Source organism: Zootoca vivipara, chromosome 1 (assembly GCF_965207765.1).
Source record: "Zootoca vivipara chromosome 1, rZooViv2.hap1.1, whole genome shotgun sequence".
Classification (NCBI taxonomy): Eukaryota; Metazoa; Chordata; class Lepidosauria; order Squamata; family Lacertidae; genus Zootoca; species Zootoca vivipara.
Genome location: NC_142582.1, coordinates 61,966,043 through 61,994,002, shown reverse-complemented (window position 1 = coordinate 61,994,002; position 27,960 = coordinate 61,966,043). Strand labels below are relative to the sequence as shown.

The 27,960-nt window shown below is 44.3% G+C and overlaps 1 protein-coding gene and 1 long non-coding RNA gene across 4 annotated transcripts in view; one reads left to right on the top strand and one right to left on the bottom strand.

Annotated features, from left to right (window-relative positions):
• TSPAN32 (tetraspanin 32) overlaps window positions 1-23,054 on the bottom strand; it is a 38,764-nt gene extending 15,710 nt beyond the window's left edge. For both annotated transcript variants that reach the window (XM_035121038.3, XM_035121019.3), the window contains exons 1-5: window positions 22,893-23,054; window positions 21,974-22,073; window positions 19,921-20,041; window positions 17,824-17,921; window positions 13,038-13,112 (exon numbers count right to left, since the gene is read on the bottom strand). In XM_035121038.3, coding sequence (XP_034976929.1) covers window positions 13,038-13,112; window positions 17,824-17,921; window positions 19,921-20,041; window positions 21,974-22,039 — 360 coding nt within the window. In that variant the 5' untranslated portion in view covers window positions 22,040-22,073; window positions 22,893-23,054. The remainder of the gene's footprint in view (window positions 1-13,037; window positions 13,113-17,823; window positions 17,922-19,920; window positions 20,042-21,973; window positions 22,074-22,892) is intronic.
• Window positions 13-27,938, top strand: LOC148687602 (uncharacterized). Of its 2 annotated transcripts, XR_015949050.1 has the most exons (4): window positions 13-159; window positions 1,220-1,437; window positions 22,930-22,994; window positions 25,377-27,938. It is a non-coding gene; the product is annotated as an uncharacterized LOC148687602 (long non-coding RNA). The 2 variants fall into 2 exon arrangements; XR_015949051.1 differs by lacking the exons at window positions 22,930-22,994; window positions 25,377-27,938 and adding an exon at window positions 3,026-3,568.
• Window positions 27,939-27,960: the final 22 nt, after the last annotated feature.

Sequence of the window (27,960 nt, the reverse complement as noted above, 5' to 3'; positions counted from 1 at the left end):
ACTGTTATCAAGCTTGCAATGAAGAGATGGAGAAATATTCAGGATTCAGGATTCTCTACTGAAAACAGAAGGACTGTTGACAGTTTTCTAGAGGTCCGTGTATATCCAGATGACCCCCAGACATATGTTTATTAACATGCTCAAAGAAACTTAAAAAAGGTATATGAATGAAGTAGGGCAGGGGTGTCAAACTCAAATTCATTGGGGGCCGCATCAGCAGTTTGGTCACCCTCAAAGGGCCGGTTGTATCTGTACAAGCTTCTTAGCGCCCGCTCCGCCACGCGGCACTAATGTGGTGGTCTTTTAAGGTGACCTGCATGCCCAGAAGCACTCTCCTTTTTTCTTTTCCCCTCCACTGAACGCAGTTCAGCAGCAGGATTGGCGGCAGCTGCTGACTAACACTTTAGGAGGGAGGGGCGTCAGCATCATGCCAGCCAGCCAATAACGCGGCGCCTTGCTAGCCTAGCCCGTCCCTCTCCCCTCCTCCCCAGCCCCGAGCCCGGCAGCCTCAGAAAGAAAACAAAAGCGCGCCGTAAGCTCAGGGGAAAGAAAGCCACCACAGGCGTGCCTAAGTGAACGTTCCGGCCCTGGGCGGGCGGCGGGCCACATCACGAGGTCTGCCGGGCCGGATTAGGCCCCCGGGCCTTGACTCTGACACCCGTGAAGTAGGGCTTCTCTTTGCAGAAGCTGGTACTTCTCCAGAAACATTGATTCTTCTCCTGATACATGAGCAACTACTCATTAAAAACCATTCCACGAAACCAAAAACCAAATGAACCTAAAACAGATTATTATTATTTTACTACACATTTAGCCATTTACAGTTGTAGGGTACCCAGTAAACTGAAGAGAGCGCCTACATACAATATCCCTAGCAGGAGCCAAATGTCTCTCCCTCTGCAGGTAGGCCACCCAAGGCACCTTGTTGCTCAATTTTGGTTCAATTATGAACCAAATATCTTGGATGGTATTCAACTAAGTTTTACTCAAAGCAGACCCATCAAAACCAATGGGTCTAACCTAGCCATGTTTATTATATTCAGTGAGTCATCGGGTCACAGAGAGTTAAACACGACTAAGACGACTAAACATTGTTGAATGGAGGATTGCCAAATTGCTGATTTTTATTGCCCATTTTTATACACATTGTCTTGTTTTATGTTTTTAATATGTTTCTGCTTTTCAATTGATTTTGACTATTACCTTGAATATTTAATAGAATCGCAAGGAAAACAATAACAGCATAAACTATACTGCATGGGAATTCTGCTACGACAAAGCCGGGAGACATGTTGGAACAAGGGTTGTTTGGAATGCATTATGACTTCCATCTTGATTGGCCTGGCTACTTGGCGGGAAGCTCTCCAACCACATCACATCACACGTGAGGAGAGGCGCAATAAGAGTCTGGTCCAGAGGCCATTACAATATGTGCAAGTAATTCTCCTGATTTGTTTGAACACATAATTATTTTGTGTGACTGTGTGTGGCACCACTCTCAGAAAAATTAAAGCATGCATGTATTGCTACTGTTTGACTGTGGTGACCAAGGGGAATAAGCTAGGGGTGGAGAGCTCTTTTTCTGTCAAGAGTGCATATACTCAGGGGTAAATGTTCAGGCCTGCATGAAGCCCAGAGCCAAAAGTGAGAGCAACCACTCCCATCTCCCTCTCTCTTTCGGCCATCCCCTTCTCCCTCTCCCTCTCCCTCCCCACTTGATGGGCTGTTGGAGGAACAGATCAAAGAGTCCCTTTCATAGCATAGATCGAAGCCCCCAGAATCTAGGAATGCAGCTTTCCCCCTTAAGGTAGGGGTAGGGTGTCTTTTCCAGGGAGATCTTAAGGTCGCTCAACTTCCACAGGCCATTTTTGATGGGCTGCCACCCATCAACCTATCACCTGACATCACTACCACATTTTCCATTGCCTGCTAAGCAGTTAGAAATCAAGACAGTCTGAGAAAGTCACAGGGCTTTTAAAGCACTGACAACCAGCTGACCGTCAGTGCCTGCAAATCACACTCTAGGCAGCGAGCAGCATCTTTACCTGCCTGACACCTGACATGATACAATGTCAGGTGCAGGGAAGGTGCCTGTGGCTTGGGGGAAATGGCCTCATTAAGTTCACGGGCTGGAGATTGCCCGCCACTGCCTGGAGGTATCACTAATTTATCGATTCGTAGCTCTTGTATTTCTTCCTTCCTCCAAAGCTGGGCATAGATCAGAGCTGTACATTTTCTGAGTTCTCTGCAACTACAGTGTTTTCTTTTGAAAGTGGCAGCATCTGAGGGCCACTTCAGATGTTACATGAAAGAGTCAAAGCCTTGATGCATTTTAATTTAAAAAAATGTGATGTGTTAATCACATTTTTAAAAAAATGAGGAAGAAAGGGGAAGCCTATGCATTGCATAAATCGCCATATCGCTCAAAAGCCTATGGATTCTCCTTGTGTTTCCTTAGGGATGTGCCATATTTTTCCTGCATCCTTTGAAGGGAATTTTCAGGCTGGAAAATACACAATAAGCAGACATCCAGGAATTGTGATTGGTTGGGGATTGTACGCTTGCACTAGGCGCCTGTTTTCTGATTGATAATGTAAATGTCCCTCAAAAGTTACAGAAGAAAAAGGTTGACTTGTCTTTTGCAAGAATGTTTGATGTGGCCCTGAAATCAAGAAGAGAAATTACCTTGAGATAAATGTATGTTTCAGTAGAAGGGGAAGCTACTTTATAAACAATTCTCTGCTCCTGCTTTGCCAATGGAACCTGTTGTTCTACACCACAAGTGATTAATATCTCAGCTAATCAAATGAGTTGTGTATAAATCAAAGCAAATACTGTCTAGAACTATATGGGAAGAATGGAAAAGCCTCTCTTCACCTCAGTTGCTTTCAACTACATGTGGTTTATTCATCCATGCATTCATCATTACATTCATATCCCATCTTTCCTCCACGGAGCCACCCAGCCAGATGGGCAGGGGATCAATAATAAATTATTATTATTACATGGTTCTCTCCCTTCTCAGGTGCTGTTTGGCCACACTGGGCGCTGGAACCGCAGGGGGCGCTGCAACAATGATGCAGAATGGAGCACAGTAGGTGTGGCAGGCACCAAATTTTAGCATCACACAGAGTGCTGCTGAAGTTTGAGATCCCAAGTCCGCCACTGATTTGATCCTCGCAACCCCTTGAGGTATGTGAGGCAGAGAGCGACTGGCCCAAGGTCACCCAGTGAGCTTCATGGCTGAGTGGGGATTCAAATCATGTTCTCCCAAGTCCTAGCCTGACATGGTAACCACTTCACCACACCATTTGGGCCACGTCATTTATTATTAAATGTGCACTACTCACATTTCTCCTTCTTTTAAAACAATTCCCAAAGCAGAAGCTTCAGCTTCTTGCTTGTGGAGGATTTTTCTTAGTGCACTGGACCCCTGCTTTCCCACTTCTTGCATATGATTTAAGTATTTTAAACATAACATAAATTATGTGAAAATTTTGATTGCATTGCAATAAATTGCCAATTTTCTATTCTAAGTCCTAATAAAATAATCTATTGTGCAAGGACATTCATGTTATAGTTTACATTTGACTGCTCCCTTTCCCCTCCTGTTTTTATTTTCAAAAGTGACAGTGTATGGGTTACAGACCATATGATATATGCGCGCGCACTAATTCCCTTGTCTACAGAGCTCACAATCTAATTAGGCTGCTGAGAAGATATACAGAAGAGAAGCCTTGCAAGGAAGGCCAAGAGAGAAAATAAGAGTGTTCAGTGGTGGTGCACTGAACTCATCCTCTTTTACCCTGTTAAACCCCGGTTGTTAAATAAGGTCACCACTGACTATTGTCATATGTGACAGACCATAATGAGAATTGGAATAATGAATGGTATTCACCAGAGCTATAGGGATGTGGTGTTGCTTGGTCTGTGGTCTGTCTTGTATTTTTGTATTGATTTATATGGTTATTTCCACAGTTATAGCTGATCTAATTCAATGAAGAAAAATCAGTGGATGTGTGTGTGTGTGTGTGTATATGTGTGTATATATATATATATATATATATATATATATATATATATATATATATATAATAGGACTAAAACCAATTTTGTTCTCCATACGCTTCTTCACATATTTATTAAATATAATGTTCAGCCCAGCCAAAGCTGATATTACCAGCTGTCGTTAAAGGTTGCTTGTTTATAAATTGCGTATAGTGGACAAAATGTTGTTTATGACATCTGACTTTAGGAGAAGACAGTCCATTAAAAAGAAAAAAAGACACAAGGTTGTCTTAATCACCCAAAAGCTATTGTTGGGAAAGGTATGAGAGGCAGCAGAAGCGTTTTACTGCTCCATGGTGGTTGTTGTTGTTTAGTCGTTTAGCCGTGTCCGACTCTTCATGACCCCATGGACCAGAGCATGCCAGGCACTCCTGTCTTCCACTGCCTCCCAGTTTGGTCAAACTCATGTTCGTAGCTTCAAAAACACTGCCCAACCATCTCATCCTCTGTTGTCCTCTTCTCCTAGTGCCCTCCATCTTTCCCAACATCAGGGTCTTTTCCAGGGAGTCTTCTCTCCTCATGAGGTGGCCAAAGTATTGTAGCCTCAGCTTCAGGATCTGTCCTTCCAGTGAGCACTCGGGGCTGATTTCCTTCAGAATGGATAGGTTTGATCTTCTTGCAGTCCATGGGACTCTCAAGAGTCTCCTCCAGCACCATAATTCAAAAGCATCAATTTTTCAGCAATCAGCCTTCTTTATGGTCCAGCTCTCACTTCCATACATCACTACTGGGAAAACCATAGCTTTAACTATATGGACCTTTGTTGGCAAGGTGATGTCTCTGCTTTTTAAGATGCTGTCTAGGTTTGTCATGGCTTTTCTCCCAAGAAGCAGGCGTCTTTTAATTTCGTGACTGCTGTCACCATCTGCAGTGGTCAAGGAGCCCAAGAAAGTAAAATATATCACTGCCTCCATTTCTTCCCCTTCTATTTGCCAGGAGGTGATGGGACCAGTGGCCATGATCTTGGTTTTTTGGATGTTGAGCTTCAGACCATATTTTGCACTCGCTCTATGGTAATAATATCATAACAAAAGCTACTGTATTGACCTTATTCAGAAGAAAAGACCCAGACTGAGTGAATCCTCTGACTACAACACTGTTCTTAACATAAGAGGATGGTATTTAACATCACTATGAGAGGTGATGCAGATAAAATGTGCATCACAATTAAGAAAGGTATAAAGAAGTCTAATGAAGAAAATCGCTGGGACATTACTTTCCCAAGATACAAAATGACAGGAAAGGGTATATTGGGGGGTTGAATAGCTCTGTATGTAAAAAAAATAAAATAAAAAAATCCAATGAAATAGAGACCTATCAAACAGAAAACCTGAGAGGAGTAAACTCCTCTACAAAAAACCTTTTGTGTGGAATAACCAGAGTTAAAAACTAATTTAGTACTTTAGACATATTACTCACCTGGCCAAAATGGTGATGGTGGTCTTGAAACAGAAAAAGAGGTTGGGGGGGGCAGACAATGGAGAAAGTGTTGCAGTAATGGGCAACCAACTACCCACACATTAACTGAGTCTATGCATGCTTGGCCTATTACAAAGAGACAGTGGAGGATGGTCTATTAAAGTAAATGGGGCGCTGCCCCATCAAACTTGGTCTGAAATCAGCCAGCACACACACACACACCGCTGCCAGCTTCCTCCTGACTTAGTTTCATTGCCACCATTAGTAGGAAGAAGGATGGCTATAAAATCAGAATTAGTTGGCTCTGCCTTGTCCTTGGCTCTGGCTCCACCAACTATTTGCCTCTCTGCCTTCCTCTCCAACAGTTCCAATGGGCACCAGCCCCACTGCAAAGAGACAACATTTCTAGATAATGAACCATCTAGAAAGGATGCAGACCTGGACTTAATCCTGAGTGTTGTCTGGAAGAATCAGCATGGCTTCTGCAAAGTCCTGCTTACCAACAGTCTTGAGTTCTTTAATAAGTATGTTGATGATGGGGCGATTCTATGGATGGTGTATACTTTGGTTACAGGTAGGTAGCCGTGTTGGTCTGGATCGAAGTAAAATAAAAAAATTCCTTCAGTAGCACCTTAAAGACCAACTAAGTTTTTATTTTGGTATGAGCTTTCGTGTGCATGCACACTTCTTCAGATACAGTGAAATGGAAGTTTCCAGGCACTTATGTAGAGAAGGGGTGGGGAGGGGTGGGGATGGGGAGGGGGGAATCACTCAGAAGGGTGGTGGAAATGGGTGATTGACTGACTGATAGCTGTTGATGACCGCAAACGACTGCAAATGGTTTTGCATGAAAAAGCAAGGGTTGAGATGGCTGAAGATCGCTTATCATGTATAATGAGATAAGAACCCGATATCTCTGTTCAAACCAGGTCCCTCCATGGTTTTGAGCTTGGTGATAAGTTGCAATTCAGCAACTTCTCTTTCCAGTCTATTTCTGAAATTCTTTTGTAGTAAGACAGCTACTTTGAGATCTTGTATAGAATGTCCTGGGAGATTGAAGTGTTCTCCTACTGGTTTTTCTGTCTTCTGGTTCCTGATGTCAGATTTATGTCCATTTATCCTTTGGCGTAGGGTTTGGCCTGTTTGTCCAATATAGAGAGCTGAAGGGCACTGTTGGCATTTGATGGCATACACAATGTTAGAGGATGAGCAATTAAATAGTCCTGAGATGGTATGTTGGATGTTGTTGGGGCCAGTAATGGTGTTGTCTGGGTGTATGTGGCAGCAAAGTTGGCATCTGGGTTTATTGCAGGCTCTGGTACCAGTGTCCATGTTAAGTCTGGTGGTTGTATTATTGTGGGTGAGGAGTTGTTTAAGATTGGGTGGCTGTCTGTAGGCAATGAAAGGTCTTCCTCCCAGAGCTTGAGAAAGGGAGCGGTCATTGTCCAGGAGAGGCTGTAGATCTCTGATGATGCGTTGTACTGTTTTAGCTTGGGAGCTGTATGTGATGACTAGTGGTGTTCTGTTATTTTCTTTTTTGGGTCTGTCTTGCAGCAGGTTCTCTCTAGGTATCTGTCTGGCTCTGTTGATCTGTTGTTTAACTTCATCAGGTGGATATTTTAGTTCTAAAAAGGTTTGCTGTAGATCTCTTAGGTGAGATTCTCTGTCTGTAGAGTTGGAACAGATGCGGTTGTAACGTAAGGCCTGGCTGTATACGATGGATTGTTTGGTATGTTTGGGATGGTAGCTAGAAGCATGTAGATATGTTTGTCGGTCAGTTGGTTTTCTGTATAAGGTGGTGTCTATACGTCCATCCTGTATTTTTATAGTAGTGTCCAAAAAATGTATTTCTTGCATAGATTGGTTCATTGTTAGGTTGATGGTGGGGTGAAAGTCATTGAATGTCTGGTGGAAGGTTTCCAGGGTCTGTTGTCCATGTGTCCAGATAATAAAAATATCGTCAATGTATCGCAGGTACAGGAGAGGTTTGAGTGGGTAGGAGTTAAGGAAACGTTGTTCTAAATCTGCCATGAAGATGTTGGCATACTGTGGGGCCATGCGGGTGCCCATGGCTGTGCCGCTGATCTGGAGGAACAGGTCATCACCAAATTTGAAGTTGTTGTGGGTAAGGACAAAGTGGCAGAGTTTGGTAGCAAAGTCCGCTGTGGTTTTATCTGAAATGGTGTTCCTTATGGCTTGTAAACCATCATTGTGTGGGATGTTGGTATATAGAGATTCCACATCCATAGTGGCTAGTATAGTATTGTTAGGAAGATTGTTCAAATATTGTATTTTCCTCAGAAAATCTGTGGTGTCACGTACGTAGCTGGGAGCACTGATAGCATATGGTTTCAGAACAGAGTCCATATAGCCGGAAACACCCACTGTAATGGTGCCAATACCTGAGATGATGGGGCGTCCTGGGTTTCCTGGTTTGTGTATTTTGGGTAGAAGATAGAAAGTTCCTGGCCGAGGTTCCGCTGGTGTGTTTGTGAGGATCTGTTCTTGGATGTGTAGGGGTAGCTCCTTAATAATCTTGTTCAGTTCTTTTTTGTATGCTTGTGTGGGGTCTGAGTCCAATTTCATGTAAAAGGCAGTATTGGAAAGTTGTCTGTGGGCCTCTTGGATGTAATCAGTTTTGTTCATGATGACGACAGCTCCACCCTTGTCTGCCTCTTTAATTATAATGTCTGGGTTGTTCCTGAGATTTTCTATGGCTCTCCTTTCAGCATGGTTTAGATTTTGTTGTAAGCGATGGTGTTTTCTGGTCACATCCGTTTGGATTCTGTGGCGGAAGCATTCGATGTACAGATCTAGTGTGGTATTGCGTCCATCAGGAGGGGTCCATGTGGAGTCCCTTTTTGTGTAACTTCTTTTCGGTGGTAGTTGGTGGTCAATGTTCTGTTCATTGATGCGTTTGGAGGGTGATGGTTGTTCCCCAGTAAGTTGAGAGGTGTTGTGTTGTGGGGATGTAGTTTGTTCTACTTTGTCTTGTTCTTGTGTGTGATGAAAATACTCCTTCAGGCGTAAACGGCGGAAAAATGCTTCCAGGTCCCCGCAGAACTGAATCATGTGTTGGGATTTGGCAGGGCAGAATGATAGTCCCCGTGAAAGGACGGATTCCTCAGCTGGGCTGAGTGTTTGCTGTGAAAGATTGACAATGTTGTTGATATACTTGAGTTCCCTAAAATGGGGTGAAGGATTAGGCTGTGCAAAAATGCTTTAAGGACCTTGTCCAAATTCTTTTGAACTGAAGAGAGATATGATGTGGTAGTTTATGCCTCTCCTGGAAAAAAAGCTCTGTGCTCCTCTTAAAAGAGCTGCCTTTCTTTTCCCACAGTAACAGGCTGGCCCTATTGCTTTCTTTAAAATTTATGAAAGCCTTGGTAGAGTTTTATTTTCCATTAATAGGCAGTCAATTCCACCTACCCTTTTAGTTCTCTTCAATACTGGCTTGAGATATTTGGCTATCATTTCAAACCAAAATGGGTCTTTCTGATCCCATGGGGGTAAAGGCTGTAAAAGCTAGCAAGATGTTCCCAGTTCAGGCTGCTCAGCAGTTATCAGAGTGAAACGTCAGGAAGAGAAAGGGATCTATTGTCTTCCCTCTCAGGAATGTGTCTGAAAAGCATTAAATAATCTTAAGAGACACATTCAGGGATACCTCCTTTCTAATGCAACTGTAAAGAGTTAGGAGAATGCTTTCCCATGTCATTTGAAGTAGGTTGGATTGGAAGGCACAATAAATGAAGTGCCAAACATATTTGAAAGGCAGAAATAACTTAGGGGAAAAACAAGGAATGCGGGAAAACTTAATGGTTAGCCATCTTTGAAATCTGTACTTCCCTGAATTTGCAATGCAGCTCTTTGGCCAAATGAAGTGCACAAAATTGCATACACTAGGGTAAAGTGTGCATTAAAAATGTGCAATAAAATGCACATGTTAGTGCAGGGGTCAGCAACCTTTTTCAGCCGTGGGCCGGTCCACCGTCCCTGAGACCATGTGGTGGGCCGGACTATATTTTGGAGGGAAAAAATATGAATGAATTCCTATGCCCCACAAATAACCCAGAGATGCATTTTAAATAAAAGCACACATTCTACTCATGTAAAAACACCAGGCAGGCCCCACAAATAACCCAGAGATGCATTTTAAATAAAAGCACACATTCTACTCATGTAAAAACACGCTGATTCCCGGACCATCCGTGGGCCGGGTTGAGCAGGCGATTGGACCGCATCTGGCCCACGGGCCTTAGGTTGCCTATCCCTGTGTTAGAGGAAATAATATCAAAAAATTCATTATATTGGGGAATTAAGGGAATTTCACACTAAAATGCTAGTGAATTTTCACGAGGTTTTTTTTAAAAAAAATAATATGCAGGTGGATGTGGAAATGTGAAGAACTAAATTTAAGACTGGAAGAATGAGAGACTGAGAGAAACCAAAATAGATGCACTTGCCCATGCCCACCTGCAGCATGTGCAAAGCTGTGATGTGTCCTCTGCATCCCCTTGGCCTAATTTAATGCATCCCTAATTTCAAGCAGCCTACAGAGATGAAGTATCAGAGAGACAGACAGACAGACAGGCAGGCAGACAGACAGGAGAGAGAGAGAAAGAGAGAGAAGACCACATTCCAGGGCCAGTGTGTGCTATGGCCTGTGGAGAACCCCCCCACCACCACCCAGTGTACAGAGCTAGGAAACAAATAAATTTCATAGATCTATCAATCGGGACATTACATTTTGGGCAACTTGAAATGGCAAGCAGCCACTGTAGATGAGAAGTGGATTTGCCTTCTCTTGTCACTGCTGTCCACCATTAAAATGCATCTGGGGGCCTGGCAGGGAGAGTGGCAAATGGTGGCATGGCCAAGTCAAGCCGGTGAGCACCCTCCTCACTCCCAGTGGCTGACTGCTGCTGCTAGACCTGCCCTACTATCTGACCTTCCTGACTCCCAAAACCATCCCTTCAGCAGATGAGTGCACTGAAACTGTGTATATGGAGTCTGTTTTTATGCATGCAATTTATGGGCAGGGACAGTAGTTCAACACGGCCATCAGAAGAAGGTATCTGAGACCCTCCGAAAACCAGCCTCTCAGGGAAGTATGCGGAAGATGCTGTGATCAAAGCTCCCAAAAGTTCTCTGAAGCTTCAGTAGTAAACATGACAGTTTTAATGACTGCAATGCTAAACCTAGCTGGGAGGAAAGTGTATCTAGCTCTGCCTGCTGCCTCCTGGAAAACATTGCTCTCACTCTGCAAACTATAATCTACCCCCAAGTTTGAGAACCACGGGCTTAAAAGACAAAGAAACACGAAAGTTACCCCAAAAACCTAAAGATAAAGCCAAGCACAAACCACCAACAACGTTGAACTGATTTCCCGCAAATGTAATTGTTCCATTCGACTCACCTGTATGGACAGGTAAATATAGGAGTGGAATATATCAGGTGAATCCACTGACCTTAGCTATCACCAACTGAGGAACAGCATTATTGACTGCAGTTGGATTTAAGGCGTAACTTTCTTATCCCTAGATAAATGGAGCGCTTCATAATCTATTAAGTTAGAGTGCTTTCTGATAATTAATTCCCTTGTGGCAGAACACTGCTTGTATAGGCCAAAACAGACACTATTAGATACTCAAGCAAAGGCTTACAAAAAGCTCTTCCATATTAGCAGCTGTCAGCGAGAGATGGATTATTAGCTGGGATGCCAGATCATCTGTTTGCTTGTTGTTTTTAATATTCAGCAATGCCATGTGCTTTCCATCTGGACTGCCACTAGAATCGAGCACAACAGCTCTGAAGGCAATCTCTCATTCATTACAGTATTTCAGAAGCTTCTGTAGACTCGCCAGGGATTAATCACAGCACAATGACAGACTGTCCATCGGAGATCCCAGTGCAGTAAGAAGTAGACACACCTATTTGGGGGCGGTCAAAGGATCATACTTTTGCTCAAGCATTTGAAAGGGAGGAGGGCCTCATTGTTGTCTAATGGAAGATGCAGGTGATTCCTGATATTTAGATGATTTGTTCACCTGATTAGCCTATTTCTAGGAGAGTGGAGCTTGAAGCACCTCGCTCCTTCCACTGGCTGCTTTCCCCTACAAGTCCTCTTGCCCTAGTTCTGAGTCAAGAATCCAAGCATTTTGAGCGACAACTCTCTGTTAGTGGAACCTGCTTTTTATATGTGTGGGGTCCCCGCATTTGCCCAGCTTTTTGTCTCATGTAATGTTGACTGACCAGATGCAACTTCCAGTTCCCCAGCCCACATTCCAAAAATGGCACATGCCATCTAGTATCGAACAATTGCCTTTTAAAAAATTCAGTTTCAATGTTTGTTTGTTTTTAATACCCCTCAGCCAACTTCTTGTTACCATGCAGAAGTGGAGATGGCTACATGCCATCAGCATCTTAATAGGTCCATGCTTCTGAAGCCGTGGATGGTCTCTCCCAGTGGCTTGGCATTGTGTCAGCATACCATGGCACATAGCAGGTTGCTAAGTATTTTTCCTGCACGCAGATCCTGCATTTATAAAGCATTCCTGCAGCAACATTATAATTCTAAGCCAGTTTTTTTTAAATAAGCGTTTACAGGCAATGACAGCATACATGCAGAGCTTTATTGGATCCTGTCTTCTGCTATGAACACATGGACATGCAGCTTGCTACTTAGCAACACATTAAAAGCATGAGTAATCCTAGATCTGTCATGCTTTAGGCACCCAATTGTGGCAAGGAACATGGATCTAGAGATCTATTTTAGTATCACCACCAATCCTATTTTAGTACTGAACCAGAAAGGTGATTGTGAACCACTGATTTGTGACCTATTTCTTTCTGAACTTTTTATTAGCACAAGATATGTGTTGATACTCTTTCAAAAGATGCATTTGAATTGTCAGTTTCAGCCACATCCGATAACACTCTCATTCTACATGTTTGCTTGGAGTCCCAGGAGTTTTCAATGAGATTCACTATCAAGCAAATATACTTTAGGATTGCACTCTGCTGAAAGGAAAGAACTATGGGATCAGACTGCCAACACACAACAGAGAGCTCCCAGCACTTCTGTCTAAGGATGCAATTTCACTACAGTGGAAGCATGGGTAGCTATGTGATTTGAAGCAGCTGAAGCAAGCATATTTAACCTTTTTGGACTCAGTGCTTTACACGCAGCAAGTAGCCTTTGAGAAAAGAAAAACATAGCTCTGATCTAGAGATGTACAGGCTAAAATTCACCAGTGGAAGATAAACTTTTTTTTTAGTTCCCCTCTACCCTCTCACATTGATCACTGATTCTGATACTCAGGGGTCGGTGGACAATGAGGACTGCTGGATATGGGCCACTGTTTTAGGCTGCTCAAGTGGTATTGCAGCTGACATGCCTTTTCTCCTCCAGGCACCTCCTAATCCTGAGGTGGCTCTCAAGGTGCTGCAGGATTACAAACCCCATCATCTTTCATTTTGAGACAACCAATATTGCTGTGTTTTAACCATGTAGCACTTTCCCTGCCGTTTCATCACGAAGCTGTACTTACCACAATACCGTTAGTAATTGACCAATACGTGGCCTTTACCGATGCACAGAAAACCACTCCGAAACAGAAAAAAACCTAAAGAGAAACAGAAGGCAATTAGAATAGATCATACAGTTGGAAGGGACTCTGAGGATCTAGGCCAAACCCCTGCAATTAACAAATACGTAGTTGTGGAGAATGAACCTGGGACCTTGGTGTTATCAACATAGATCTAACCAACTGAGCTGTAGTGCTGCGATTGAGGTTTCCACTACTGCAGTTTCACACAGCTATCCCTACATCTATGAAGCAGGAGGTTCAGTGCTCATAGCATCTCTGCTGGCTCGACAGAATGCAAACTGCTACTATAAAGAGCAGCTGTGATGCCTACTGACAGCTGCACAAATGAAGCAAGACCAAAATATATTAGGCTTGCTGGCTACCGGTAGTAAATCCCAGCACACATATGAAGCAGCAATCTTGCTCACCTACCGTATTTTTCGTTCCATAAGACACACTTTTTTCCTCCTAAAAAGTAAGCAGAAATGTCTGTGCGTCTTATGGAGCAAATGCGTGGTCCCTGGAGCCGAATTGCCCAGGGGCTAAAGGCAGATTGTGCTTTTTCTTTTTCTTTTAAGAAAGAGCTAAAGGCTAACAAGAGGGAAAGAGAAAGGAGCAGCTGATTGCAAGAGATCAAGGAGGGATATAAGAGGGCTAGCTCCGGCCCCTCCCGGCCCCTTGCCTAGGCCTCAATTGTTGTCTGCAGAGGGAGACATGTGACTGGCTGATTAGATGATCTGCCTGGAAACTGTAGAAATGGGTCCTTTTCCTAGAGAAGTTGCAGAACTGTGAGTTGAACCCCATAAAAACAGGATTTTTTCCCTTTGCAAGGAAACTCAGCAACTTTGAGCTGATCCTAAAAAATGGAGCTTTCCCTCTTTGCAAAAAAAGATGCACAACTCTGAGCTGACACCCCCCCCCCCAAAAAAGAACAGGGCTTTCCCCATGTGCAAAAAAGCTGTACAACGTGAGCTGATCCTTTTAAAAAATGGAGCTTTACCCCTTTGCAAAAGAAGCTTCCTCAAATAATTAATTGGGGGGGGGGGGCAAAGACACCTAGGCCTCTAAGAGTTGGCTGCTATACCTAGGACAATTCAAGAAAGCAAAATATTTTTTTTCTTGTTTTCATCCTCTAAAAAACTAGGTGCGTCCTATGGTCAGGTGCGTCCTATGGAGCGAAAAATACAGTTCCTTGCCCTTCAGTCGGTGGCCTTCCCCATGCCTGCTGCGTGCTCTACAACAGGAGATGCCAATGGGGTGTGCTTCAGATGTTTTGGGCTACATCCCCCATCTTCCTTGACTATTAGTCATGCTGTCTGGGGCAAATGGGAGGGCACCACCGTGGCAATCTGCTCCACAAAGCGTATCACCCATGCCACCTTTCCCCGTTTTTGTTCCCTCACTTTCTATGCTACCCTATCACACCCCTACCTCCTCGTTCCCACCTTTCTCACAGCACCTCTTTCTGTCCCTCTACCTTCTCTCTCATCATTGCCAAGCTCAACCCTGTTCAGCCCCTGTCCTCTTTCCCCTTCACATATAATCCCATCCAGCGCCAACCTGCCTCTTCCCTCATGCATGTGGTGCACCCGGAAGGCTTCACTGCACAGGAGTCAAGAGAACATTGTTTACCGGATCAGCAAAATGCAACGTATTTAAACTAATTGACTCTACAAGTCGAAATGGTGAACACCATTCAGTGCAGAAAAATGTGGTTAGTCTGAGGTGAGGTGTGTGTTTTCAGAGGAACTATGCGCCCTCTAGTGGTATAACGGCAAATGTCATGTCCCGCAATATGGGCCTGATTTCCTTTCCCCCCACAAAGATTTGTGATCATCTGTTTATACAGCACCAACGGTGAGAATCGTGCTGTGCAGAGGAACATAAACAGAAAGAAGGGAAGGAGAGAGGAATATGCAGGCACACACACACACACAGAGAGCAGCCTGTTGAAGAGCAGGACTAAGGGTTTAAGTTAATGAATGGGGAACCCATGGCTCTCTAGATCAGGCATCCCCAAACTTCGGCCCTCCAGATGTTTTGGACTACAATTCCCATCATCCCTGACCACTTGTCCTGTTAGCTAGGGATCATGGGAGTTGTAGGCCAAAACATCTGGAGGGCCGCAGTTTGGGGATGCCTGCTCTAGATGTTGCTGGGCTCCAACTCCCATCAGTCCCAGACAGCATGGAAAACAGTCAAGGATGATGGGAGTTGTAGTCCAATGGCATCATGTCCCCCATTCCCAGTTTCCTGGAAGAAGTAGGTCAGGCATAGGCAAACTGAGCCCTCCAGATGTTTTGGGACTACAACTCCCATCATCCCTGACCACTGGTCCTGTTAGCTAGGGATCATGGGAGTTGTAGACCCAAAAAATCTGGAGGGCAGAGTTTGCCTATGCCTGAAGTAGGTTTCGATTTGGGAACAGAGAAAGGTGGCACCATGTTGGCATTTGGGGAGAATGTTCCAGCTATTAAGAGTCTGTGGTGTATTTACACTAGTGATAACCAAGGTGGGTTGGTGGGTCTGAAGCATACCTTGGGGAAAAAAATCAGCTACCGGGTTAGATGCATCCAAGTCGCTATGACTGTGGAGATAGAAGGGCCCTCTATGACACTGATTCCCCTCACTCTGCCCCCATAGGACAGTGACAACATCTGGGCAAAGAGGAGAGAGGGAATCTAGGAGGTGGTATTAACTGAGCTCTCCTGTGGCTGCAAAGAGGGTGCTAGCTTATTCTTCAGAGACATGCCAGAACATTTAGGCTACACAAAGTGGCTTTAGTGCCCTTGTGCAGCAAGCCTGCTTTTTTAAAAAAAGCAACCTCAAATCTTTTGCAGGAAGGAAAGTGATGGGGGTCATGGGGAAGTTAGCACAAAACAAGGAAAGTGCTGGGAAATGCACTGGAGAGGGTGCAGTAGCAATTGATTGGTGTGACATGGCACAACCTTCCTTCAAACAAAGTAGAATGAATGCTCAGCAAACAGGCAATTGGGAAGCAATGCAATAAAGTTTCTATTTCCGCCCCCCCCCCCCCCCCGGCTCAAGTAACCTGGGGCCAAGACATCAACAGTGTTAGTCATTCCTAACTCTGCAAGCCGGAGTTACTCAGTTTATATTTACTAACACAGTCCTTTGGACAATGCTGAATGAAAGAAGTGAACATGCTCCAATTATCTAACATTTCAGGTGCATTTGGATATTCCACTGCAGAGGGGAAAAAACAATGGACTCAATAACATTCAGGACTTTCCCTGTCCTTCTGCTCTGAGAAAAGCAAAAGACAAATGGTTTCCCCACTCAGACAGCAGGCACCAACACTTTCTGAAAATCAAATTATATTAGGCCTACTTTACTACTGGTTGCTTGCCATCATCTGAGGGCAGATTTCTATACGTAATATTTTTCCTTCACAGAGGAAGTGGACAGGAACGGGCAGGTACAGTGTGCAGGGATGGGGGACTGGAATTCCACTACAATGGCTTTGTTCTTCCTCTAATGCCAGGGGTGGAATGCCTCTGAAGGCCAGTTGCCGGGAATCACAAGTGATGTAGCAGCGGTAACAGCAAGTTCCACTCTGCAAGATCACGTGAGAGTTTGGCGAGATCTCGCGAGATCTTGCCGGAAGTGGCAGGGCACCGCTTCTTGGGCTTCTCCCATGTGATACGGTTGCCTCACCCTGCCTCATCGGCGGGCTGGCCCTGCTTAGGTTAATTCCATCCCAAGCCCAATCTCTGGGTACCCTCCCCTTGCTGTGCTATACAAGCTTGAAAGTGCTACATACATGCCTATCGGGTTGTGAGATGGAAGTTCCACTCGTGTGCTGCTTTGGAGGCGCTAGATGTGAGAAACAGCAGCACAGCATATCAGGCCAGCGTATCTCTTTGCATGAGATGGCCTCTTTATCTTGCTCTGTTATGTATATCAGAGGCTGCACTGGGCCATTCCTGATATCAGATTGTCTTAGGGTATGTGAAAACGGGTAGCAGGCATTTCTCCAATTGTCCAGTTTCACTGATAACACTCCTATCTGGTGCAACACACTTGTGCTGATAAAGCCAATGTTACAAAATTACAGGCTATGTCTCCTGTGCACAATTTAAAATCCTTATATATCGTTGGGGCAGTTAATGAAAACTGAAGGGCTTAACTTTTCATAGCTCCTTACAATTAGGCACTAGAAAACAGAATGGAAGATCAGCTATTCAGTTTAGAAGAATTCCTTTACATCCAAGTCTCAAAAATCTAGTCTATTACACACACACACACACACACACACACACACACACACACACACACTTAAGCCAACTTAAGAGAACAATGATAGACCCCAGAAACAGGGAAAGACTGGATCAAGTCTATGGTCTTTCGATCCAAAGCTGTGACTAATGGAGAAGGAAGAGCTGTTGGGATGTTAATATCATGTGCCTTTTCATCCTACGCCCAGGTTGTATATATGTGTAAATAAAACCATAAATCCTAAGGACACCACAGTCTCCACTGACCTATATTCCAAGCAAACTAAGCCCTGGGTAAGCACTGGAATCTCTTGCTGTTCAGAGTCTGGGGTGCACGCAACACTTTCAATGAGTTGCAGGGTAAGCAGCTTTCAGCATCTCTTACTCCGTAAGAGCACAAGAAGACGCCTGTTGAAACAGACCTAAGGCCTGCCTAGTCCACCACCCTGTTCCCAACAGCATGAGGGGACCCAGTCCCCAGTTCAGATCCATGCTGTGCCCCTACTTACCGCTGCCATGGCACTCTCCAGTTCTCTCACCGTGGCAACAACACTCAGTAGGGCAGCGACGATCAGAAGGATGCTCAGGCATATCCCAGCATAAAAAACTGAGGAAAGGGAGATGTACAAGTGAGTAGGCCAAAATACCGTCAATGTAAGAAGTTCTACCCTCAATTCTGACTATCCAGTTGTAGGCAGGAATCTTCCCAAAGATGAAATCTACATTACAGCAAGACTTTCCTTCAACCAACATGCTGTAAGCAAGGCTGTTCTGCAGCCAGGGAGTTTTGCTCCCATGCGCCATGTTCTAATTTGCAACCTATTTTCCCAAGGAGCCGGATTCTAGCAGTTGTATGAAGGAACTGTTTGGTATTTTTTTTTCCTTGAAAACAATAGTGTCCTGCCTTTGTGCTTAAGAAACAAACTCTCAGGGCTGCTTACAATAATCTCAGTTAAGTGAGGCAAGGAAGCCAGGAGGTTGCCAGTGCAATTATCAATCTTCCAGTGAAGAGATGGAAATTTAGTTGTCACCATCCTATGGTCTTAAGCAGAGGAACACTGATGCTCAGACATGATATATGGAAGGGGACACTCCAGAGGTGCTACCATCCCCAATTTTCTGTGTACAAGACACCTCATACCCCATGTCTACCTCTCACCACACATGGCTTTCTTTCGTTTTAGAGTCCTCAGGACTGTTGAAGTTGGGTTTTTTGTTTTCTCAAAAGTTTACAAGCATACAAATACCAAACACAGAACTCATAAATAATCCAATACAGTTATACATTTGAACCCCCCCCAACTTTTGTGGTTTCTTCTTTAATTTTAGTTTTTTATACTGCATTTCCCACATTACTCCCCTTTTAAGTTCTTCTTCTCTTTTTTAACTGCTTGTTTTAGGTTAACCCTTCTCCCGTGCAGCCATTTTGATGTTATGGCCTATATCGCAAGTTACAAACTTGCAACTATAAAAACGGCCTCGGCAAAAAATATATACAGTGGTGCCTCGCTAGACGAAATTAATTCGTTCCACGGGTCTTTTCTTATAGCGAAAAATTCGTCTAGCGAATCCCATAGGAATGCACTGATTTTTTTTTTTACTTTTTTGCCCATAGGAACGCATTAATTGAATTTCAATGCATTCTTATGGGAAACCGCGATTCGCTAGACAAATTTTTCGTAAAACGCATTCGTCTAGTGAGGTAACCTCCGCTCGAAAAATCCTTTCGTTAAGCAGAAATTTCGTTAAGCAGGGCATTCGTTAAGCGAGGCACCACTGTATATATAGGATCTAGAATTCCACGTCAGGAAAATAAAGCCTAGGGCAGTGTTTCTCAACCTTTTTTGGGCCACGGCACACTTGTTCCGTGAAAAAAATCACGAGGCACACCACCATTAAAAAAAGTTAAAAAATTTAACTCTGTGCCGCCCTATATTATAATTATGACTGTAAGAAACACTTGCCAAATATTGCTTTCTGGCGGGTCAGCGCTGTGTATTGGCGGGCGCCAGGCTCGTTTGCACTGAGCTTTGGAAAAGAGGAGGAGAAATATTGCTTTCCGGCGGGAAAGCGCTGGCTATTGGCGGCTGCCAGGCACGTGACAATGCAAATCGCCCTTCTCGCCGCCGCACGTCGCGGCACACCAGCCAGCGTCTCGCGGCACACTAGTGTGCCGTGGAACAGTGGTTGAGAAATGCTGGCCTAGGGGATGGATTCAACTAACCCATTCTGCTAGTGGAAGCCAACACAAGAATTCCTACTAGTACCATGGGGCTTCCCCTGCTCTCCCCCTCTACTCACCCCCAACCTTCCCCACATCTGTTCTGGAGGGTCAGCGGAACCCTCAGAACAACATGCAGGGCGAGGAGGAGGGGGTCCTCCCATCAGGCAAACAGAAATACTTATGCTAACAGAACCACTGTCTTGGTGCTTGAGTTCCATGCCAACGATTCCATTAAAGTTATGTAATAACCTAAATAACATGGGGGGGAGGAGGAAGGGCAAGGCAACATGAACCCAAACAAACCCCCCACTTAAGCAGCTAAACTGGCCAGTTTAAACTGTTTCTTACAACAAGATATAGAAATCTTGAATCCAGCACTTGCCTCCACGGTGAAGAAATGTTCTTTTGTAGAGGTTTGTCTCCAAAGAGACCTCACTGATGACCGTGAAGTGCTTCCCATAGTAGGTGATAATGGTCAGTATGGTGATGGAGACCCCAAGCACCTGAAAAGAGAGAGAGGAAATCAAGTGTGTGTGGGGGGGGGACAGAAGGGAAAGCACACAAGTCAGGCAGCAGCTATGACCTTTTGGCCCATTTTATATTATTCTGTATGTACGAGGTTTTAAAATTGGCTCTAAAGCCACTCTAGTGTATATAGTTTGGCCCTGGGGTGTGTGGTGCTCTCAGACACACTTTTGGTGCCTGCTAAGGTTCCTTGTTCCTCCTTTCAAAAGAAAATAAAATAAAATGAGATTTCTTTTTAGGGAGGAGCACCTGCTTTGCAGGGCATGGGTTGATATTCATTCATTCATTCATTCATTCATTCATTCATTCATTCATTCATTCATGGGTCTGTGTGGGTGTTCTGCCTGGTTGTGGGGTGGTGGTGGTGGTGCTCTGAGAATCTCCAGTTTTTCTTCTGTCAAATGGGTGTTTTGTGGTGCTTGTACCAGTTCATTTGATTTCCAAATGTGTCCCCAGGTCCCAAAAGCTTGAGGCTCCTAGTTTAGCCACTGCCAATTACTAAACTCCAAGAGGAAAGAATCCAATAATGAAATCTAAAAGCACTTGAAAATATTTTTTAAAAAAAAAAATCAATGAGCTTTAATGCTTGATTTCTGTTTGAAACTTATGTGTGTCGTGATTGCTGCTTTTAGATTATATTAGTTGTTGTTGTTGTTGTTGCTGCTGCTGCTGCTGCTGCTGCCCTGATGTTGTTGCTAATTTGTCTACATTGTAAGATGCTCTGGGTGGCCTGCGAGCAGAAGAGTGGATACAAATATTTAATCCTCCTCATCCACATTATATAGTTTCCTTCGTACAATCAGAAATAGAATTGATCAAACAGCATGTAAAAACACAGCAGCGTCCCAGATCAAAATAGGTTTACTTCAACAGCCAGCAATGTCTTGACTTGAGGTAAAAGAGAAATTGCAGAGAAAAGGAAAAGGAACCTTCAATTGCATCGCCTGAGGCGTCAGGTAAAGAGATGGGGGTCTGACTTCACGGTAGTCAAAGCTGGGGCTGTTCCCTTGGCTTGCCATCGCAGTATTACGGCAAGTGAAGGTGAAGGGCAACAAGGAGAGCACACTGGCCAGTTGAATAAAGCGAGAATGGGAAGTAGCTCCGATCCGGCTGCCTTGCACAATTTCAGTCGCAGCTGCAGGCCTGTGAATCACCACGCTGACGCCAAAGTGAGCTAGGACAACAGAGGCAACTAATGGGACCCACCCCGGTCGACAGAAGGAAGACGAGCCCTTGAGGTGAAATAGGACCTCAACCCCCTGCAGCTTCTTAACTCTTAGTCCCCAACACAACTCACAGCAGAAGGCTTTGTGGAGAGGTGTGCTCTCTCCCCATCCAAGCTGCAGCCCTGTGGGGCAATTTTTATTGCACCAGTGACAAATTCTCAAATACTTCCACTAATGATATGAAATATAATATCTAAAAGAAGAAGGCAGAAGGTGAAGTTTTCAAGAAGTACTCTCTGTCCAAAACGAATGCCTTTCCAGAGCTTTATCTCCCAAGATATCAGAAACGAGGCTTAGCTACTTCAGAAACAGTTGATATCCTATCCTTTCAAAAAAAAATTAATAAAAAAGATAAATAATTTAAATGCATATTCACCGCACTAAATTAACTTTTCTTTCTTAGCAACTGTGTTAAGGCTGCAACATCTGCTGGTGGGATATTTCTCAAGGCCTTTTCTCACCACATTTAGAAAGACAAATGGAGAAACCACAAACCTACGGATAAGAGCCGGCAGTGCTGTAAAAGAGTGATAAGACCCCGAGACACATTGTTAAGTCCTGCAGTTTAACTACACGCTCCTGGTATCGGTTTTTAAAAATTACATTCCATTGTTTTCTTGATGAAATTAAATTCCAACATCCAATAACAAATTGCTGTTTTTTTCACCCTACACCATCTCTTACCATCACAAAGAAGCTGGCCACCAGCAGCTGACACTTCATAGCTCGGACCCAGTATCTCTGCCCCATGCCTTCCTCTTCTCGGCAGTTACTGGCAATCTTTCTGGTGGAGAAGTTGCAAAAGAGTCTCTGTTTAGAAAGGAGGTCTGACTTACAGGAGGTGCTTGCCCCACTGCATCTTGGGAAATGCAGTCCTAGTACTTACCAACTACCCCCTCATACTCGTACTGACTTTGTGCTTCTCCAAGAGTTTCATTTTAGTAACTCACAAAATGTAAAAAAGTTTCCCCGTGGACTATTTCCCCAAGGCTATTTATACATAGAGAGACATGGTATGTCTGTGCATACACGGCAAGCATTTTCACCCACTGTGGTGTAGTGGTTAGAGAGTTGGACTAGGAGCTGGGAGACCAGGGTTCCAATCTCCACTTGGCCATGAAGCTCACAAGGTGACCGTGGGCCAATGACTGCCTCTCAGCCTAACCCACCTCACAGATTGAATGAGAAGAGGTGACCCATGTACACCACCTTGAGGTCCTTGGAGGAAAAGGTGGGATAGAAATACAATCAACAAATAACACAAATCAAACCTAGTTTAAAAACGGAACCCCACAGGACCATGTTTATGCAGATACCAAGCATTGCAATGTCTGGGGGCACTATATGAATTGGCAAGAGGGTACCATTCTGGAGGAGGAAAGTCATGATAGATGTAGTGCAGGACATTTGCCAGAGTCTGAGTGATGACTCAAAATCTTATCTAGGAAGTTGGTCCACAGAAGAAGGAAAAACAGGCAGGTGGAGTAACACAGAGAACATGGGAAGAAGTAGAGGCAGAAGATCTTAAAGGGTGAGGCAGGGGCTACGCAAAGGCAGATAAGAAAGTTGCTTGTGTTTTTGTATTACAATATATTTTATTTACATTGACTTAAAATTTATTTTCTTCCTTCTCTCTATAGTGTCATCTTATACCATCTTTCAAGAGGAGGCTGTTTTGATATTTCAGGGAGTCCCACGATGCACGGTACAAACATTGGCAGCTGCAACGCAGTTTGGAAGTTGGGGGCCCTTTTTCTTGGTGGACCTGGGTAGGAACAGTGAACAGAATCAGTGCTGTTAGAGAGTCTCATTACTCATATGTGAATTTGGTAACAACAAAAGCTTAGAAGATTACTGTACACACAAACCCCTTCACTTTAAATATGTAACACCACCTTTGACTGCCCTCCATTTCCTCTCCGCAACTTAAACTTTTAGACCAGGCATGTCCAAAGTCTGTTTCAGCGGCCTAATCCAGCCCGCCAGTCGATTTAATCTGGCCCCTGTGGTAGTATATGTCCCGGGGGGAAATCCAAAGAAAAGGTCAGCCATTTCAATCCTAAAAAAAGTTCAGCAACTTCAATCCAAAAACAAAGCTCAACAACTTGGGTTGGCCCTCAGGCATGTTCACTTCATCAGATCTGGCCCTCTTTGAAAAAAGTTTGAGCACCCCGGTACTATAGAAGAAATCTGGGAGTCAATTCACTTTGTCCACTAGAGGACCTCAGAGACTAAAAGAAGCATTTTTTGTTTCCTCTGTTCAACTGCAGTAGTAGCTGTCCGAACAGGACCCTAAGCTAAGCTTATCAGAGGTCCTGTTTCCCGGGAACAGTCCCCGGATTTACCAATCAGTCCCCAGACAAAATCCATGGAAGTTGAAAAGTGTCCGCTGATTCATTGAAACAAAATCTGGTAACCTTACCTTAAGCTGCATTATCTTCATGGAACAGGGAAATGTGATGCATGGCGAGTTCTCCTCTATTTTGCTTTAAAATCCAAGCAAGAGAAAAACTGGTGTGTGTGTGTGTGTGTCATATTGCTTGTCTCATGTTTAAGGTTAGCATTGACAGCCACTGAAGGTCATATTCCGAGTTGAGGAACGACAAAAGACTGCAACATCTTCAGCACCTCTTTTGTAACCAGCTGAAAAGTGGCTATTTCTTGTCTTCTGCTCCACACTTCTGAGTGTATAGCTTTAAAGGCATACTGAATACAGTGGTACCTTGGTTTAAGTACACAATTGGTTCCGGAAGTCTGTACTTAACCTGAAGCGTACTTAACCTAAAGTGAACTTTCCCATGGAAAGTAATGGAAAGTGGATTAATCCGTTCCAGACGGGTCCGCGGAGTACTTAAACTGAAAGTACTCAAACCAAAGCGTACTTAAACCGAGGTATGACTGTATCAAGTTGGGTGGGAAGCTGCTGCATCAGTTAGCTTGGATTAATAGATCTCGTGTAAAATTTTGTACATGACCTCGAGATAATGGGAAGCCTACAGCAGCAGCAGCAGATCTTTGAGAAAAAGCCTTGTGGGGATGAAGTGGGAGGTTTCTTGGGATGATAACATCATTACCAGCAAGTAACCCTGCCTTCTGGCTGTGCTGTTGTTACCTCATCCTCTTTCTCTCCCTTTGTGATATGTGAGGCCAGCAGCGGAAAGGTAGGCATGAGATGGACCTTTATGCTAGAGCTCAGACTTGGAGAAACTTGGTTTTCCAATTTGTGCAAGCAAATCAGATGGCTGCTCAATGCACAGGGTATCTAGAAGCCGCCCAAACTGTTTTTGGATCTCAGTTGAATTAGAAGTTGCCTGAGAAGACGGGGAGGAGTTAATATATTTATTACGTAGAACAGTGGTTGCAAATTAGCGGACCCCCCTTTTCAAAAGCCAAGCCATAGACCCCTTACTTTTGAAATTTTTGATCTCTCCATGGTAGAGTTTGTTATGTGAACAATACCACAGACCACCAAATGGGAACCTCTGGCACAGATTGTATGCCTTCTATTGAGCTGGGGCATCAACAACTATTTGCGGAATGAGGTTTTAGTATAAATCAAGCTAAGAAGCTATAGGTGGTTCATTTGAGTCCTGGGTACAGTTGAATTCAATCTGACCCTCCCAGGGGGCTGGCCCACTGTTCCTCAGACCTTGTGGGGGGCCAGACTATATTTAGAAGGGGGAAAAATGTACGAATTCCTATGCCCCACAGATAACACAGAGATGCATTTTAAATAAAAGCACACATTCTACTCATTAAAAACACCAGGCAGGCCCCACAGATAACCCAGAGATGCATTTTAAATAAAAGCACACATTCTACTCATTAAAAACACCAGGCAGGCCCCACAGATAACCCAGAGATGCATTTTAAATAAAAGGACACATTCTACTCATGTAAAAACACGAATTCCCGGACCGTCTGCGGGCCGGATTTAGAAGGTGATTGGGCCAGATCCAGCCCCACAGGCCTTAATTTGCCTACCTATGCTTTATAGGCTCACCAGCAGCTCAAAGACTAAATCCCACCACTCTTTCCTGGATAAGAACTTTCCATTTCATGTAATATCACCCCTTCTCTCTTTTAGATCTGCTATGACACCACCACCAAGGATTTGAATCTTTGGGGCATTCTTTTGAGAACGGGATCAAAGCAAGCAAGGAGAAAAATAGTCTCAATGCCATTCAGATCTTCTTTTGCGTGTAAGATTGCAGACGGCCAAAGAAGCCGAGCATTGAAAATGCACTTCTCTTCCTGTAGAAACCGGTCTCCAAAGAGAACAGAAAATTACAGGGGGTGTTGGCGCTGCCTCCGTGCATTCAGAGTCTTTCACCTACTGGCTATAATATGGTTATGTGCACTTTGGAGTTTGCCTGTTAAAGAGAAGAAAAGCGGTGCCCTATAAATCACCGAGCCCCTTTACCCTCACCAAAACATACACTAACTAAATTAATTAGAGCAAGCTCCCCTTCACCATCACAATTACCTGGGAACAAAAAGCCCCCACAGCCCAAGCCTGCATTCTCTGGTGCCTCACAAGGATGCATTGTGAGAGCTGATTAACATGCATTAGCAGCTAGGCACAATCAAAGCTAAAATAAACTTTTAAACCCAGGCCTGTCTCCTTTTCAAGAAAGGAAGGAGCGGAAGGGGTTGCCGAGGCAAGGCGGGGAGAGCGGTTGGGTCTGCCAGGCTTAACATTCATGACGCGACGGCAGCAGTGAATGGAAACAAAGTTTGACTGTAGTTGGCTTAAAAGAAACCAAACCAAGAGAAAACCCCTACAAAACACCCCCCACTACCACACACACAAAACACAACCCCCTCAGTAACAGGGTGGGTGGGTGTGGGGGAGGAAAAGTTTTCAAGATGTGCCTTAGAAACCCAAACAGGGGCCCAGGCATTTTCAAATGAATTTAAATGAATAGGATGCTGAAGGAAATGGTGAGGAAAAACTCGCCCACCTTTAGAAAATGGTACATGTGAACAGAGCACAAAGAGGGACAAAGTATTCTCTTTCTCTCACGCCCATTAAAGGATGTGCATGCAGTCTCAGCACATGCAGACAGAGGACATCTGAAGTATGTGAAGGAACATTTAAGGTCATGCGAAACACCACAAAAGCCAGGAAATGTAAAGCTGCCCCAGTGACTTTGTAAGGTAGATGGACGGGTGGGCTTTTACAACTGAAACACACACACACACTGAAATTATTACTGTTATCTCCCCATGACCTAGTCCTAGAAGTCTGATATTTGGTAGATGTAGCCCAGGGATAGGAGACCTTTGACAGCCTGATGGCCACATTCCCTGGTTCATGACCTTCCAGAGGACACATGCTAGCAATAAAAGTGAGTGAGGCAACAGATAACAACTCTTGCCTTAGCAGCGGTGGCTACATTCCAGCTATGTGCAAGTCACAAGTTTTTACGCACACCTACCTCCATCCAGGCAGGCAAGAGGCATGCTCACATTTCATGTTCCAGGAGGAAAAAGCACTTGAGGAGGGCACAGAGCAAGACCAGGGAGGGGTGTGGCCTGGGATAGTCTTGATAGCTGGGCAGAGGCCTATAGGACAAGGGCCCAGTGGTAGAGCTCCTGCCTTGCATGCAGAGGGTCCCTGGTTCAATCCCTGGCGGCATCTCCAGGTAGGGCTGGGAGAGGACCTTGGCTGAAAACCTGGAGAGATTCCAGACTCCTGGGTTGCAGTGAGACTGGGAAGACCCAACTCCATATCCTCAGTCCTGAAGCTTACTTGGTGAGCTTGGGCCAGTCGGGATATTCCCATCAAATCTGCTTCATTGTGATGATAAAATGATGGTGGGAGGCCCCCTTTAGCTCTTTTGAGGAAAAGAGGGATATAAATGCAAAAATAAATATGAACGAAAATAAATGAATAAGCACATGTATGAGTGTAATGTTTCCAGGCAAGGCAAAAAATACAGTAACTTGTTGTGTAAACGCTAACTCTCTGTACTTTTCAACAGTTGGTACACAGATAGACCAAGACACCTGCAAACCTTAATTTTGACTTCAAAGAAGCAAAATAAATTACACTCACTTGTGTTTTTTGACATATGAGTATGGATTCCCCCACAAGGGGTGGGGCTGGGATTTCTAGGATAGGTACTCCTTGCAAAAAGGCAGCTCTGCTTCCGCCCTGCCCCCAAAGATTCATCAGAAGGCTCCAGCAATAACCCACACAGCCATGAGGTTCGATAGGTGACACTGGACCAGCTGTTGCCTCTCAGCCTAACCTACCTCACTGGGTTGTTGTGGGGATTAATTGAGGGGGGAGACTGTGTGTGTCAACTTGAAGTCCTTAGAGAAAAAGGTGGGATACAAATACAATTAATAACAACAATAAAAGCTGCATGTTATAGGAATTCAATTGGTGCCACTCTCCCCAATATGTTAAGGCAGCAGTGGTCAAATCTGCCTCTGTTAAAAGCCTACAATCTTGCACTAGCCACCAGTGGTCTTTCTGTCTACAGCCTTCAGTTTAGTTCCCTGCAGAAATCCAATAGGCTACTTAATTCTTCAGCATGATGCCTCCTGGAGAGCTTTTGGTGAAACTATCAAGCTGAAATTGAGTTCCCACTCTTAAGTTGTTGTATGGAGCCCCCAAATTAAAGTGAATTTTCTACACACACCTCGTTTAGTGTTTAAAC